At 37.2% G+C, this 18083-nt stretch overlaps 1 protein-coding gene across 6 annotated transcripts; it reads right to left on the bottom strand.

Annotated features, from left to right (window-relative positions):
- Nucleotides 1–5082: 5082 nt before the first annotated feature.
- Nucleotides 5083–17813, bottom strand: usf2l (upstream transcription factor 2, c-fos interacting-like). Of its 6 annotated transcripts, none has more exons than XM_087805565.1 (11): nucleotides 17633–17812; nucleotides 17176–17234; nucleotides 16793–16899; nucleotides 14554–14667; nucleotides 13710–13860; nucleotides 12325–12412; nucleotides 10951–10989; nucleotides 9275–9333; nucleotides 8731–8831; nucleotides 8492–8620; nucleotides 5083–7118 (listed from the first exon to the last, which is right to left on the bottom strand). In XM_087805565.1, the coding sequence occupies exons 1-11, from the start codon at nucleotides 17665–17667 to the stop codon at nucleotides 7029–7031; spliced, it is 972 nt and encodes a 323-aa protein (XP_087661691.1). In that variant the 5' UTR covers nucleotides 17668–17812; the 3' UTR covers nucleotides 5083–7028. The 6 variants fall into 6 exon arrangements, with proteins under 6 accessions (XP_087661691.1, XP_087661692.1, XP_087661693.1 ...); XM_087805566.1 differs by having other exon boundaries at nucleotides 8737–8831; nucleotides 17633–17810; XM_087805567.1 differs by lacking the exon at nucleotides 10951–10989 and having other exon boundaries at nucleotides 17633–17813.
- Between the last annotated feature and the right edge of the window lie 270 nt (nucleotides 17814–18083).

Below are 18083 nucleotides of genomic sequence, written 5' to 3'. Positions count from 1 at the left end.
TATAATAATTGCCTTTGGGAAGAAATCATTTATTTCAACAGCGGGAAGAGAAAAAACCTTAAGAGTAATTAACCTGTAAACGTAGGGGGGGACGGGGGGGGGGGGTGGTTTACCAAAACAACATCCGGTTGTGAATAAATCAATAAGAGTGGAAATGAAATTGCAGGACGGCACAGATAAACTGCGCGTGCTGATAACATCACACACTGCTTGAATTCTCATTATGCCATCACAGGCTTTCCAATTTGCCTGTTCTGACTCAATTAGAACAACATGCCCCCCCACGCCCCCCCACATCACCACCGCGCGTCAGTCTGTCTCGGTCACTGATAACCTCACTGGCCAGATGACCACAGCATCATTGTCAACAACAGCAGAGTCGGATACACCCTTGATATTTAGAGAGAACGAGGCCCTTCAACAAAAAAACACAGAAATCTTTGATGACGGCTTATCTGCCTATGTGTGTCACGGGGGGCCACATGTGTCACTTTTCCCTTAAGTCATGTGGCCCTCGTGATGTCAACCTGAGTAGAGCAGCCAATCGTATTGTCATTTTAAATATATGTGAGTTGCTTATGGGACTTGATTATATTTCAATTTTCCTTTTTTGGACCCGGGAATACTTCTACTATCTTCTTGACACACACATTTATTTGTTTTTAATCTTCACGTTTCCTTTAAAAATAATTGGATTTAAATATATACTTTTGCTCCTGATGATAAGGTTCCAGGGTTGAGTCAGTTCTTGGGTGACTTAGTTCAGTCTGTTAAACTGAGCCTGAGAAACCTGGGTGTATTTGATAAAGACATGTCTCTTGTTCAAAACTGCAGAAAACTGACCAGAAACTGTTTTCTTCAAAAAATCTAAAAATCTCTAAATTTAGGAAAATGTTGTCACAACATGATCTGGAGTTTATAATCCATGCGTTTGTGTCTTCTCGTTTAGACAGTAGTAACAGTTTATTTTCGTGTCTAAACAAGAAGGATCTGTCTCACCTGCAGTTAATACAAAACTCTGCAGAGAGAATTCTGACCCGCTCTAGTAGAAGAATTCACATTTCTCCGATCCTTAAAACTCTTCACTGGCTTCCAGTTTCTTTCAGGATCAACTTTAAATGGTTCTTACTTTCAGATATATTCATGGTCAGGCTCCTCCTTACATCAGTGATCTGATCCAGCCTTACACCCCAGCTCGGGCTCTGAGGTCTGTGGATCAGAATCTACTGATGGTTCCTCGCACACGGTTCAGGACCAGAGGAGAGAAATCCTTCCAGGCTGTTGCTCCTAAGCTTGAGAACGATCTTCCTCTCTCTTTGCGCTTGATGGATCTACTGACTCCTTTAAGAAACATCTTAAGACGTTTTTATTTGTTCAGGCTTTTCCTTGATTTTCTGGAACTCCTGTTGTGTTATCAGTTTTATTTTGACCTTTAAAGTATATACTTTATTGGATATTGTTTTGATTGTTTAAGCGCTTTGTGACCCTGGTCTGGAAAAGCGCTACACAAATAAAAATGACTTACTTAAAATTGAGGTTAATTATCAATTCTCCCCTATAAGGCGCTATATAAATAGACATTATTAATTATTATTATTATTATTATTATCCAGGATTCCTTCTCGCCTCCTACCTGACCCGATCTCTTTAATCATGACTTTACAGTTATACAAAAGCATGTGTTTAATGTTAATTCCATGTGCAGACATGAGTTTCAGTTCTCTGGTCAAAGGTTGGCAGGAGTTCTTTTTATTTTTTTTTGGGGACAAATTCACCTGAGAAGGCGCCACCTCATGGATCCAGGGCATTGACCCGTCTGGCCCCTGTTGCGTAACACCAAATGGTTTTACCTCCTTTCCCCGCATGTTCTGTCACGCTCGTGGAGACGCGTGGAAGCCGACGTTCGACGTCAACCACTTGTTTGCCAGCCTTTGTCTCTCAGATGTTTCCTCCACCAAAACAAACCAAAAAACAGACCAAAAACATCAACAGGTCAACGCAGGGGCATCATGTGACAGTCATGGTCCGTTCTACTCGCTGGGATATCAGGTTTCAGACTATGGGGGCAGTGTGGTACTCATGCGATGACGAATACAGGACTTTCCCTTTATGAGTCTGATGAGTGAATGGAAATGCATGACGCCATAAAAGCACACAAAATAATAAAAAATAATTTTGCATTATCCGATTGTTTGTCTATAATTTTCCCAGTAAAGTTTAGTCCAACCGTCAAGAAGCAGCTGAGATTTTTAATCATTTATAAATATGTATTTTGTATTATTCTTTATCAATTTGAAGATGTAAAAAATGTTACGGAACATAACGGATGTTATGGAAGATTAGAAAGTTTTTTAATGCTGTAAGAAGAAAAAAATGGTCACTTTTTGTTCATTTTTATCCAAGTATCTCTCTCTCTCCTGCATAATTCTTTGAACAGCTATTTTATAAAAATCTCCCACAGTTTTTAAAGTCAGTGCGCCACCTACTGGGCTTTAAAGATATGGCACTGCTTCACAAAGCTTCATCAGCAAGCATAGAATTTTTGATTTTTTTAATATGACACCCTGTAACACTTGGATCAACAGATGACATGAGTTCGGGTCTTAAAGTGATAGTTCAAAATTCAAACTTCACTCATTTTCTACTCACCCTCATGTTGACCAAGAATTGGGATTTTCAGAGTAATCTGTTCCTTTTTAGATTTATATGCAAAAATGTATGTTCATTTTAATGTAGCGACTAGTGCAGAGTGGACAAACTTCCTCCAAAAAGACACTAAAAAACATCCATATACCTACTAACTACTACTTTGTAATATCCATTGTGTATTGAAACCTTGATGAAGAGAAGAATAATTGCTGGAACTTTACTATTTAATAGCCTGAGGAATGAATGAGTCCTTGAATCTATAGAACTATCCTGGTATAAATAAGAAATACTTCAGAGGTACTTTGGGTTATCGCAAGCGCTTCCAGGGTAGACATTAGACTGTATGGAAGAGTTTGTAATATTACCCAGAGTACTTCCAGTTAATATCACTTATTATTATTCAAACATCTGCCACAAAAGGGCGTCAAATATAGACTAAAGGATGATGTTATTCTATGTTAATCTTTGCAAACCTTTTATTTGCGTTACTTCCTTTGATCTATGTTCTTTAAATTTGCACTTTTTCAAGTCCGTCCGTCCGTCCGTCCGTTCCTTCCTTTCGTTCTAAAAATTTCTAAAAATTATTCTGAGGCTTCAAATCAAGGTAGACATTACAGACGAGCAGTTGGAGGTATTTCAATGTTTTTAACTAACTTTTCGTCCACTGAGCCTTTAACTCTAAAATGGAACAGATTACACAGGATAAGTATAAAATGAGTAAAATTTGAATTTTGGGTGAACTAACCCTTTAAGCAAAGACATCACATGTGATTTGATCATTTATAATCTCGCTTAGGTAGTGATTGGCTCATGAAGTTTCATGAATCAGTAGGTGGTGCCCTCAGGTTCAAATACACATTCAGAACAGAAGTGAGTGCCATCTAGTGGGCTGGGAAAATAATGATACTGTTTCATGAAGCTTCATCAACAATTATTATGTTGGTTTGATCCCAGCTGGATGTTTCGACAGCAGCGGAATACAAGCTTTTTGTGCTGATATTGCTGTTACGAGACAAACCAGACAAGCAAGACAAGCACTGTGTAGTTATTAACGTGCGCCTGTGAAAAGACAGGAGCCGCTGTGGAACACGTGTGAACAGCATTGTGTGTCAAACAGAAAAATAAAACATCTGACAATCTTTTTTTTTTAAACTATATTTAAAAGTAAAATTACATGAAATACTACTAGTATGCATTAGTTTAGTTCAAGTGATGGTCGTCGTCTTTTAGAGATTCTATTTGAGGATGAAAAGTCAACACAGTTGTGGGGTTGTTTATTTTTTACATCCACTATCACAAAGAGTCCAAAAATCACTCTTCTCAAACAGGGACTGAGACAGACCGACGCCACTTTGTGCTTTTTTTTTTTTTTTTTCCAAGCCAAACATTCTGTCCGTTCAGATAAATGCTGCAGGTCGAATGGTTGCTCAACTGTGTTCGTAAAAGAACACGATTAGGGCGTTTTTTTTTTTTAAGAGTCTCCCTCCCGCAGTGCCAAACTCAATCCGAGCGAAGCCTCAGATGTGCTTTTTATCCTGCAATCGATCGCCTTCACCCTAAAGGTGACCTCAACGTCAACTAAACCACTCACAGGTTTCAATTTAACCACTGCGGTAATAAATTGATTTTGTGATTGAGAATGCACGTTTGGAGTTTGTGTCTCTCCAAGGACACGCAATCCACTTAGTTATTTTGGCAAGCAGAAATATATAATTAAACATTTGGGTTCCTGGAGAAGTCATCAAAGATTGTTATTGATTGTGGATGATCCTATAAGTGCCTGACGGTAGGCTGTGGTTTTAAACTTGGATTAATAAATAACAACTTAGATTAAAAGTATGTATGGATTTTTAATCACCATTTAAAAAGAATTATGAATTAAGTCAACAAAAAAATATATACATTTTCTCGATTGGGCTTGTTTGAGAGGTCAGAAAGGAAGTTTAGATCGAGGATAAGCAAGAGATGTTTTGACTCCAAGATTTAGTCCCATCACATTCACCATCAAAATAGGATGTTTATTTCTTTATGTAGCCATTAGTGCCGTTTCAGGAAATTGCAGAATTGCCTTACATATTTTAATAATAAATATTTAAAAACTGCCACACTGTATTTGCCCAAATATTGTGTTGTCAATTCCTTTTTTTTTCAGCAATTAGGCTAGGAATAACATTGGCATGTTATCTGTCAAAATGCTATCAATAATATCATACATTTATGATCATTACAATTACACAAAAAACCCTCAAAGTGCACCACATGCTGAGCTCTACAAATTGTACACGCTTCTTGAAGCTTCATCAGTAATGAGCAGAAGATGCGACAAGATGCCAAAAAAGAGAACAACAAATTCCTTAAATGCATGTGTATATAAATAAAAATATACAGTAAAATCTGCTGGTTCAAGGTCGGCTCCACAAAGACACGTCAAGATAATCTTGTGAAGTTTTTTTATTTTGCAACATTTTACTGAGAAACATATTTTACAATCTATCCTGAGATCAGTGAGGCAGCTACAGAGAGAAAACGAAGCTTCTTTTTTCCGACATTTGCCTTTTCAAATCAAAATTAAACCATGACCTTTTCATGTACACGGATCCAGTTCACTGTGCATTCTTCAACATCGTCCGCCCTCGTCCCAGAGAGGGGTAAAAAAAGATTAAGTCGAGCAAAACATCCATCACTCTGGCTAGGAGCCTTTTGCAGGTTCCGACGCTTGCATATCGAATTTGAATCTTGCGGTGAGAGCAGAGCAGTTGAGTTTGAGAAAGAGCGGTCGTCTGATTCTTGAGCAACTGCAGGATCATGATTCCACACAGAGAAGTCCCGTTTTAAGTAACTTCCACTTTCACTTCCCCACGAAGCCCAAATTAACATCATCCATTCCAAGATTGCCGTCTTTCCCATTGTTCCTCCGACAGTGCGAGGAAAGTGATATCATTTTCAAGTTTATATCTTTTCCGGGAGAACGAGTCATGCTCAACAAGAAAGTGAGTTTCTGTGCACTCGGGTTCAGAGCAGAGCAGTGTTTGAGTGCTGCTCTCCAGGGTGTCGGCGCCCTCTTAATGTGTTGAGCTGCTTTTGAAGTGTGCGATTTTAAAAAAGCAGGAAAAAAAAAAAAAAAAAAAAGATTAAAAAGAACCACTCACAAGTCACCTAGAAAGTGTCAGGAATCCCTTTAGGGGATGTCAACAAAAAGGTTCGACCATCAAACCTGGATAATAAACATAGTGCTGGCCAAACCTAAAAGGATCAAAGAAAAAAAGTGATGTCTATTTTTTTTTTCCTCAAGAAACAAGCATTTAATCCGGCAGAAATCTGGTAAAAGACCAAACATTGACAGGAAAAAAAATAAATAAAAAAAAAGAAACATTAGAAAAATAAATACATTTGGAATATCAGGGGGCGTCACTTTAAATATGTCTGATGGAATAAAACATTCTAGGAGAGTCGTGTCAACTTTAGATCTTTTCAACTCAATCACTGTTCATGATTTAGTCCCAGCTATCCAGGTTACTACACACCTATTCTATTTGGAAACTAAGGCCATTATAAAACCCCAAAAAAGTTCTGTTGAATCACCAAAAAAAATTGCTGCTGTAATGTAATAAATGTGGTCAGATCAATTTCTAATAGATTATGTATATGTTAAAATATTTCTGCTCAAATATCTGCTGTCATTCACACCAGGGAATTAAGAAAAAGATAACAGTGATGACAAAACAGTGATTTTTGTACTCAATGGTTAGCATTAGAATCACTTTCTAAATCTTCACACACAAAAGAAACACTCAAAACCCAACAATTCTATCCTGTCACTTTCAAAGATTGCACACTTGAGCGATAGAATAAAAACACAGGGCAGCGATAAAGGTGATGTTAATAATTATCGACGAAGTTGCAGAAACTTTGCAAGCGATACTATTTAGCTAAAAATAAAAACATACATAATCACGCCAGACAATGCAAGGTCTTGTCTTTGGACTGAATTCATCGTTCCACCTTTGTTACTGGTCTCTATCGAAGCTTTACCCGCGAACAGACTAATAAATTAACGCAGCTAAAAATAAATCGAATCAAGACCTCAAAAGCATGAACTTAAAATCAGGGTCAGGTGTGAAAAGTCAAAAACAAACGTCACATATAGTCCATAAGTGAAGCTACATTGCAAAACAAGAGGAGTTCAGCAGGGATTGTATCAAGTGAGTGCTCATGAAGCACAGAGGCGATTTTTTTTTTCGACAGGGAAAAGTCACGATTAGCCAGTAGAGGGAGCTGTAACCTGGGAGTCCCAGTAAAAGAGTGTTTTCACTTGAGAAAAGTCATTCTTCAGGTTGGTCTCTCGCCTCCTGTGATGTGTCAAGAAAAGTCGATGGTTTTCACTGAGGCGGGGTTTCACCGACCAGTTCGATGCCGTGCTGCTGGAGCTGCGCTCGGAGCAGAGCGTTCTCGTTCTTCAGCTCCTCGATCTGCATGGTGGCACAAACAAGGACATGGAAATCAGGCCATCTTTCTTGAGCAGGGCTGCACGGTTTAAAGGAAATGTATTCCATTTCAATTATTGATAAACACAAGAACGATAAAAGCAACACGGTTACAATCAATATAACATTAATAGAAATCAATGCCCTCTAAGTGACTTGAATATTGTAAACAAACGGTATTGAGAGTATTCAACATTTTCATTTTCTAAATATTGCTTAAAAGTTAAGAAGAATATTTGAACATGTTTTTTTTTTTTTTACAGGTAACTGGTATTTTGGTGGTTTATTAAGTGAGAAGGAATATCACTCAAAACTATTTTGCGATAGTCGGTCAGATTGAGAATAATAAAAGCCATTATGATACATCCTTTCACATCTTCTAAAAAACTGCCATTGGAAGTATATTGAAATAAGAAAGAACCATGATTGAAAATTAGAAAGTAGTAGAGTAAGTTGTCAGTGTGGAAATATGTATCGGATTTCATTTATTATTATTTTATTTTTTTTAAATGATCATTTATTTTTGGAATAATCTAGAAAAATAATTCAATTGAAAATAGAAAAAAAGAAAAACCTTTAATATTCCTGTGGAGTCATAAGGGGAGGAAAAGCAGTTGCTGGTGCAGGAGAGAAATGTTTTAATGATCATATTTTACTCAGTAATTATTCTCCAATATGAATGATGTATATAAATGCATGTGTATTTGCGCACACAAGAACTGGCCGTCACTGAGCTCCTTATGATGCAGTGCTCAAACAGAATCTTGTCAAGATCCAGTGGGATTTTGTAATATCAAGGTACATCTCATCTTCGCATCATCTCCCATGGGACGGTCTCACATTAAGATGGTCTCACTCTGGGAGTTGTGGAACTTGTAAAAGCATGCCGTTCATAAAACATTCCCTGGGATTCACAGGGAGCTCCATGGATGACTTTTAATACCCCACAATACTTTGAGCACATTAACATGCAGTTAGTTCACACCGTACTGCTATGGATCCTTATTCCCGGCACTTCTCAAAGACGTGCTCTCAGGTAACGCTTCTCATTATATGAGAGCAAACTCTTTGATCCTCCGTCAGCCTGGGATGATCGGCTGTACGGGCTGAAATCTCAGAGGGTTTGTTTTGAAGAATTGAAGACATGTGGAGGGCGAGGCACATTTCAATGCTTCTGAGATTTGAGTGAGACGATCTTGCTTCTCAGCTATACATCTTAGCGGCTCTGCTCACAGTCGAGAGTGAGGACTCTACTACTACTACTCGACTACTTATGGCCCTGATCTGATCCTTTCAAAACTTTAAAACGTGGTAATGGCGGAGGCAGTGTCTGCAGCGAAGTGTCGCAGTGATCGTACCTGCTGTCGACAGAGCTCGTTTTCCATCTGTATTCTCTCCACTTCCTTCAGATTCTCCTGTAGCCGCTGGTTGCTTTGTCTCAGGTCTCGGATGTAGTCGCATGCTTTAGACAGGATTCCACCTTTGCTCTGGCGGAACAGTGTAAATAGACATTTAATATTGTGCTTTCAAGTCAGGAAAAATAGCCTCAGTATATATCAATAATCCATTGCATTGAACAGCGTCTGATTCAACTTACACCTACCGCTCCGGTTTTGGTGCTGTCCAAATTGCAGTCCGGGATGATTTTAGAGAGAGTAACAATCCAGTTGTTGATTTTGTCCCGTCGCCGCCTCTCAACTGCAAATATATGATATTTATTCAAATTAAAATCAATAAGAGGCGCAAAACAGCCTAAAGGAGGATGAAAAACAACAACAAAACAATCGTGGCTCAACAGCAGCCTCTAGAGGCAGCAGCTTTGTCAACATGCTAGTGTTGCATTTTGGGTTTCTAAATTTCCTAAGCAGGGTAATTATGTTGGGTCTGTTGTAAGGGCCCATTAAGCCACCAATAAATGAGTGAAAAAAACATCTTGAATATGGTGAAAAAGCTAAATAAATAGAAGCTAAAACTCAACCATGTACAATTTATTTTATATTAATTATAATTCAAGATTCTACATCATCAGGTCTATAGTTTAACTCTGACCTCATGGGGGCAGCATAAGTGCAGTCATGTCTGCCTTACAGCAAAGTCAACGATACTGTATATAAAAGCCCAAATCACTGTCAGCCACTTACCTTCATTGTGTTGTGCTCTTCTTCTTTCATCTCTTGGTGCACGAGGTCCATCCATTTTCCTTTTGAAAGTAGAGAGAAAGAAAGAAAGAAAAACAAAACGTCAAGTATCTGTCATTAGCCGAAGATCCATGTCGAGTTTAACATTTTTAAATAAATCTCCTTTGCCAAATATCTTTCTCCTTATTTTGAAGACGAAATAAGCAAGTCAAGACTTCAACAAAGTACCAAACTCAAAAAGGTATAACATACTCTAATTAGCTGTAACCTAAAACATTAAATACATATTTTTATTAGGGGTGTCGATTAGGCGACCTTTTAATCAAACTAAGTACAATTTGATTAACATAATGAAAAATTCAAATATAAATAAGTTTACTTTAAGGGGAATCGACTTCTGCATATTAGTCACCTTGTGCTTGATGCTTCATATAAACCTGAGGTTTTATTTGATTGGAGAAAAAATAACCCGGAAATATTCAATTCACTAGTCTCAAATAGAGCCGAACGGAAATGATAAGAACGGCATCAATATTAAAAACAATAATTGACTGTATGAGTCAATCTTCAGCCACAATCATGAATTTAAACGGCAAGAAAACCATCATTTTAAAAATTAGATTGAAAAAGAGTTTTGACAGCTCAATTATTAACAGATCATAGTTAATTAATCTATTTTTATCTCTCGACAGCACTCAGTTTTTAATCTGCCAAGGAGGATATGTTTTCGCTGGTGTTTTTTTTTTTTTCAATGAAGAGTGCAACTGAAAAGGTTGTGCTAAGTATGTGAAAGAAACTTTAGGATGGGTTACTAAAGATCGGTCGATCACTTACAATTGTATACAATTGAATTGAAATGAATGGGTATTTTATGTTTTGAGATTCATAATTGTATATAAATCAGATGTAGACGAACCGATAAGATTTAAATAAAAATGTAAAACAATGGTTGGTAGATTAACTTGATATGCCTCTGACTCGACTACCTCGTTACGCAGCGGTAAGTACACCGTGTTATCATGCAAGCGACTCCCTGTTTGATTCCTTGTCAGAAGCTTAGCTTCTCCCCTGAGCAAACACAAATCTTAATTTATGTACCATGTTTTATTGACTGCATGTCGTGTTGGCCAATACTGCTCATTGAGGAGTAGAATCATCAAGGGAAGGGGAGATGGAAACAGGAAATCTCTTTAACCAAATACTCAGTTCTACCGTCTTCTTTACTTACTCAAATTACAAGCCAACACATAACGTTTAGTTATTGTAGAATTGTATTACAGTGAATTTAGATTTTACCATGTCTGCCATCATTGCTGTGTTTTGTAATATGTACAAATCCTAAAACCCATACATCTTGTTAAGATAATGATACCTTCCAACTTAAACTCTCCGTGAAATAAAAACTAACATCCAAGAATTGAACCGAGTTTGATGTAAACTAGCGTTTTCACAATGGCCCAAATGTCAAATGGGGATTTCTGAAAGCAAATCTCTAAACGGGACCACCGTTAACTTCGTCTCGCACATCAAGAGGGAGACAAATCACAGGGAATGGTGAGCATGGGGGTTGAAATAGAAGGGCAGAGGGTTACATTCCTCTGTTCTTATCTTGCGGTCAGATTTGATTAGTTCATTTGCTGCAAAAGGAAATGCGGGGAAAATGTGGAAGCTGTCCTCACCAGTTTAAACCGTCTTGTTGCAGCACCTCGTTTTCATCTCTGCGAACGGCACATAGGGTTGACATTTTCATTCATTTGTTGATTAGATCACAATTATGACAGAACATTTACGGAGATAAGAATATGCACACATTTACCACTTCTGGGAGAGGAAAGGGGACTTTAATTAATTTCAAAATGTGGCTACCCGGTGAGTCGTTTGGGGGTGAAAAAACACAGTGCTGCTCCCAATTTTAAAGAAGCGTTGAAATTGCTGAAATTAAAGCAGCTTCGCAAAGTGTTTGTAAACTCCCACAAATTCAAAAAAACTAAATGGTTCGTATGATTAATCAATTGTCATGGATCAAAAATGTATGCACATAGCAATATAGCTGTTATTATTCTGTTCAAAGTTTAAAGTGTTTTTCATCTGCAATCCTGTCTTCGCAAAGTCAACCCGGTAATTATCCCGCATTTGGTGAGAAGTAGATGAGTCGGAGAGGAATATTTTTTATAATTATCATAAATGCATGTTGCATTAAAGAGATGAACAGAAAAAGCTTTTGAAAGGGGAAAAGAAAAAAAGAATCCCACCATAATTATTAATTTTCTTTTTTTTTTTAAACCAGCAATTTAAGTAAACAAAGTGACTGAAATTTCTGTGTGAAAAATGGAAAGTGCACATTGGTTATAACTGACAATATCTGAACTTAAACAAACGAAAGCGAATCTAACAAATGTCAAAAAAAAAGAACCTTGTGTTTAAGTGTTAGTCTGCTACTAAAGTCAGTGAATTTGAGTTTAAAATGTGTTTTTGGTTTCTCTTACGCATTCCAAAGTGGAGTGTTTATATATATATATATATATACACATTTGCATATAAACCTTTGATTAAAGAATGTATCAATAACTACACATGCACGAGGAGTTCTGTTCTTAAAAACAATTCAGGAGAGGGGATTTCCTGAAGAAGTGCATATTTGAGTGGTTGCACGGAAATTAAAATGTATTTTCATTCTGCTGGCAGGCTTGCTCACTCCCAGCATGAGGTCTTCCTGCAGTAGCAATTCCCAACTGCTGAGATGATCCGTGTTTAAATATTCCTTTTTGTCATCATTTCAGATGCAAGACTTACTCAACCCTTCATTTTCAAACAAGAGAGCGCATATTGCTCTGGCCTGAAACCAAACCTTTCAATAAGAACATAATCTGGGTTTTTGATTACAATCCTCTCACATTCTTTGTGCATTGCATTCCATCTTCTAACAATACAATACAAATACTTGGTCTTTCAGTTATTTCATTGCATACTACTGTTGCTTCTCTACATTTCTTTGGTTTTCATCTTAACTAGATCCTTCTCCCATGTAGCATGTGAAAGTATTGAAAACTCACGTAGCATATGACTGTGAGCGAGGTGCTATTGTTCTTTGAGTTCCCGTCTGAAGGGCATCAGGAGGGGTCATCATCACATAAAACTGACCTGTAACGAGATGAAGGGACGGAATCAATCACCAACAAAATATCATATGTGGTGCAGAATAATCCAGAAATGACTTTGAATAATTATTAGACATACGAGAAGATCAAGAGAATTTAATCCCTTTCCTTTAACCTTACTACGGTTGGAGCTATTGTATAATTGTTGACATCCATAATCTTTGTTCCTGACCTCAGATTAACCACCGGCATCTTTATATGGAGGCAACATGTGGCCTTTCTGTGTGGAGTTTATATGTTCTCCCTGTGCTGCATGGTTTAACTTCGGGTAAAAACATACCGAGGTGGATTGGGATCAAGTGTGTGTGTGTGTGAATGGTTTTACATCTTTGTTTGCCCTCTGACGGACTGGTGTCCTGTCCAGTGTATCCACCACCTCTCACCCAGAGAAACTGGGATAGGCTCCAGCCCCTCCGCAACCTCCAAAAAGGAATTAAGCGGTAGAAAAATGGATGTATGGATAATAACATGAGCATTTATCTTCTTTGATTTTAAGGAAACCTTCAGGCACGCTAAAGAAAAAGACTAGATCTAGATCATCGATGGGGAATTGCATTTTCTATAATTGTGATTAATGTGAGGGGTCATAAGGGCAAAATAGAGACAGAGCAATTAAAATCAGTCTTTCCAAGACAGGGAAACTTAATAAGGATAGATATAAAATATAGATCAACCTCATGTGTAAATACTAGTTTGACAAAACACATGTAGGCCTTTAATTAAATAGTCTGAACCAAACTTAAACGGTAAAGGGAAAGGAAAAACGTACAGAATAGAAAACTAATTTACAGCAAAGGTTAAACATGAATATAAAGACGAAGCTGTAAGAAATAGGTCCTTGTGAAAACTCTAGTTTAAATTTGAGATCAAAATGGCCACTTAAATAAAGAGCCCCCAAGCTGTACATGGTCAATGCATGATCTACACAGATGAAATGTTATTTTTAATTACATAAACATACTTCAAGTAATTTATGTTTGGTGATGAAAATGGAAAAGTTAATCTTTTTTTGAAAGTTGAATCTCGTTGACACCTTTTAATGGCCTTTCATCACGATTACCTTTCATTAAAAGATTAATTAATATCCCTGCACCACAAAAGCCTTTGGAAAGAGATAATTGCTAGTTGTATTTTTTTTTTTGCACACACAAGAATGAAAGTGTGTCGTTTAATATCGCATACAGTTCTTAAGTCAATCATAGTGGTTAGTTGTTGCAGGTAAATTATCCATTACATCGATTGTGTACTGGCGCCTGAGGCAATGTGGAAAATATACTGACCTGCCTGTGCGAGGGTTGGGTCTGAAGTGGCCTGCACAGACACAGTGCCGTCACTCACTGCAGTTGCTGGGAAGTAAGCGAAGCGTGTCTCTCCTCCCACTGCCTCCCCTGCTGGGCTCCCTCCATTACTGAAAGGGTTTTGGATCACAGCCTGGTGAGAGATGAAGAAGGGCTTCAGCAGGTGAAGATGAAGTAGTCGCAGCAGGCAAAAGAACACCTTAGTCGTTCTTAGTGTTCATACAGGTGCCACACTAAACCCCCACCCAGAGCAAATTGCTTGTACTGTGGTGGAAGGTAAAATGGAAAAGGAAAATCTTTCTTTTCATTTTCATCCATTTTTTAAGAGTTGTGACCCGTGAAAACAACCTTTCATACAATTTTACTTTTAGGATAATTTGGTCCTACGCGTCACGCTTCCTTCATAGTTCAGTTTTATAATTTTGACTTGGCATCCAAAATTCAAACTTATTCAATGGTTTCAATTTACCATCATGGCCTGGTTAACAAGATGTACAAGACTAAAGAGCAACACAAGTTACGATTTTTAATAATTAATATTCAATACTTGAATGATGAAAGAAAAGCTACTCAACGTTCAATACCTGTCAACTGATTCTTATTAACATTCTGGTCTTACATTTGTCTTAATCATCAGCTTGCATTATTGGATGCTTAAGATTGTGAATTAGTCTTTGAACAAATAACATAGCTCACAATAGCTCACTCTTGCTTCAACCAACTTGTGCAATTAAAAAAAACCCAAAGGCAGAATACTAGGCAATGTGTTAAAAAGAATATATATCAAAACTACAGAATGGCCAAAGAGAAGACTAATATTTTGTACCTGAGCTTGTGGGGACCCACTAAATGCAGCTGAAGAGACAACACTCACTGCTCCACCATCATCATCCCTCCCCTCCAGTTGGGGATCCGTCACTTGAACTACACGGTACGTGACCTGCAAGTTATTAAAGTTACCCATTTTTGAACACAATCAGAAAACATGAGGCCAACATTTAACAATCCGTAAGAACTTATCCATCATATCAAGCAAATTAAAAGTTTACCTGACTTGCAGATTTGTTTATCATAATGTCGAGATTCCGCTCATTCAGACCGACAGTCCAGCACTCAGCAGAGCACTTCGTAAACAATCTATCCTAAAAACGCCTACAACGTAGAATCCCTCTGATTTAATTTTCAACAAAATGAACTGGTTTGTTACAAGAGTATGCTTTTGTATCCTGAAATCATGTGACTGGCCTCCTGACTCCCATGTGACAGAGGTTGCATGCCAATCCCAGACCAGACTCAAAAATCACATGATTTTTCTCACCGAGGCTTGTTTACGCCAAATTAAGCACATGGTTTAAACTTGACTCCAGCGTCAAAAAAATGAAGGTAAGGAAAGAGCCGCTCTCTACACAAACCACATACTCCCATCACTAACAGCTGCTAGAGCAAAATGGACAAAACAAAATAGAAAGAAAATACTTTACTCAACAATAATGGAACTGGAACCAAGCATCGTTATCTTCACCGATTGTTAGGTATGACATTCACGTGACAGTGTTAATTTTCTTACTCGGAGTAAATTGTTGTATGAACAAACTGTTTCGTTTAACAAGTTTTTTTTTTTAAAGGACACATTGTTATTCAATTTACTAACTCAATATTTAAAATAAGGCATCATATTTGTTTGAAAAGAAACCAAAGAAAAAAATTACTTGAAATTGAATTTGAATATCGCAGTCTATACATGTTAAATTGTAATGAAAAAACGAATGAAATCATCAAGAATCCGCTTCTCTCTTTTGGCAAGTCTGTGTTAAAGTATCGGAGGCCACCTTGTCTCAAGCTCAAAACCCTTAACTTGAAATGAAATAAGTTCGTAAGACGTAAAAAATAGGTTTTAAACCACAAATTATTTTTTTATTCGACACCATTATGCAATTTGTCAGAGAAATTAGTACTTTCATTGCCATATTCTTTCCAACAGTAGACATATATGCAGTGCACAGTTGAGGTTTGCCCTACACTTAAAAAGTACTTTCTTCTGCCTTTGGGTGACGGGGTTTGCAAATATTAATACAGATGACGAAAAATGTATTACATTTATTTTTTCTCATCAAACCTCTAAATCATAATTTTATACTCATTTCTAAAATCTGCAATCTCAACAAAGATAACAAACAACACCTCTCAAATATCATTAAAATATTAGAGTTTCCATTTCTGAATTCATCTTATACTGCTATGAACACGCTTTATACACAAGTGCTTATAAAGAACCTTAGAGACCCACTACATGACACAATATCAATGAACAGAAGATGAGACATTAACTTTTCTTGTTATTATATTTGATAAAAGATCACTGTCATATAAGACAGTAAAAACAAGGTTTCAGCATCCATCTTTCTACAGCGGGAAAGAAAACCTTTTTCAATAGCAATTTCTTCGGAACACAATGAAACAAAACAATTTTTAAAAATAACATCTGTCCTGCCACCACAAAAAAATAATATTTGTTGTGCTTAAAACACTCACAATAAAAGCCTTTGAATCTGAAAGTGCTCTTGCTTTATTTTTTCTAACAGTAACTATTCCTCCTGTCCCTGCACCTGGTATAATAACAAACAAAATGAAAAAATTATGAGAAGGCAGACTGAAATCAAACTAAAACCTCCAACCAAACCCATCAGTGATAAATACCAGAGTGCAAACTTTCTTTGAAAGTCCTCAGTAGATAGATAAGCAAGAGTTTGGCTTCAAAACAATACTTTAAGATGTGCCTATAATGGAATCTGCTTATTTTGAGCAGAAATGTGCCTGTATCCGTGAAAACATCTGTATCATTTGGATTTATTTTACACCATTTATGATGAGTGTAATGAATGAATTATTTTGAATAAAAATGCTAACTAACCCTTAATGTTGCTTGGGTGAGAATTCATTATTTTTATTAATTTCAAAAGAATTTGTCAATTACTCGTCCAAATTTTGGATGCGTGTGTCGTCTTTTTTAATCAAATACCTTTAGTCACACGAGGCATCTTAGTGATATCACCGTCTGTACTTACTTGCCCGCCCTCCGTGCGGAATTGGTATTGTATGTTGTGATCCCCAAATGCTGCAGCCTGCTGAACGCCGGCTATAGACACAGAGTCCTGGTCGTCTCCTGCCCCGTCTGCAAGGTAAAAATGTACAATGTCCAATAAAACAAAAAGGGGTTATTCTGGAAAAACAGGTCTTGAAGAGTCATTAAAACTGGAATGCGGTAGAATCAAACTTGAACTGAAAAATTACACCTGACTTTTAACTCAAGATATGGATGACTGAAAGTCAATATTTTAGTTTAATCAAGTACATGAAGTATTTTAATTGTAAGGGATACATTGATTTATAATAATACATAGACAATAAGAATACATTTTGCTGTATCCATCAAGTCGTGTTGTCTTACCGTCGGATGTTTGCACAACCTCTTCTTCCTCCTCCTCGTCTTCTTCTTGTTTGTCTTGACTGCATTAAGAATGAAAAGTAAATCATCAAAATGTTGATCATTTAAAGATAAGACATGGGAAATTCCTTATATATTTAAAGATACCATGGTCTTAACCGCTTCACAACTTTCTTAGCATACTTAGCTTATGTAGCTCGTTTTGAATCAGTGGCTATTAAAGCCAACTTTATCAGAAGTACGCAATAACATTTCTTTATACGTCTCTATTTCGGTTAATGTTACTTTAATACATGGTGTATTTCAACGACACCTCAACGGTGTCGACATTATTTTATTAAGGACTTGTTTTAAAATGTTGTTTTTTTTTTTGTTTTGAGACAGGCCTTTAGCTATCCGAGCTAGCATGCTAATGCTAGCTGGCGTCGGGTTAGCCATTTTGTTAAACTCGGGTTTTTACCTTGTGTTGTCCAGACTCTGTTCGAGCATATCCATCAGGGTCAGAATATCGAGTGGTAGATTCTGCGTCGCAGACGGAGATGGAAGTGCTGATCACGGGAACAAACACTCTGGTCATGTGAGAGAGACAGCCCAGAACACGTGAGGTCTCGCTCGCGTTGAGGTCAAAATGGAAGCCGGGACAGTGTGTGTGTGTACTTGTGTGTGTGTGTACTTGTGTGTGTGTGTGTGTGGACCGAAGTGACTTCGCTGCAGGATCTGCTGTAACTGCAGTTGGTGTACGAATACCTAAATGCGTATTTATTCTACACCTTTATATGCCATGTTCTCTTAAACCATAAAATAATAATGCATAATCTCTACCTGTCATTATATTACTCTTGACTTTGACAACATATTTTACATAATTCAACACCAGAGGAAATTCAAAAGCAAATAGCTGTTGGATTTAA

The sequence above is a fragment of the Callionymus lyra genome, chromosome 13, assembly GCF_982586985.1.
Source record: "Callionymus lyra chromosome 13, fCalLyr1.hap1.1, whole genome shotgun sequence".
NCBI classification, from domain to species: domain Eukaryota; kingdom Metazoa; phylum Chordata; class Actinopteri; order Syngnathiformes; family Callionymidae; genus Callionymus; species Callionymus lyra.
The sequence above is the reverse complement of the archived record's forward strand: the minus strand, read 5'-3'. Positions and strand labels throughout refer to the sequence as shown.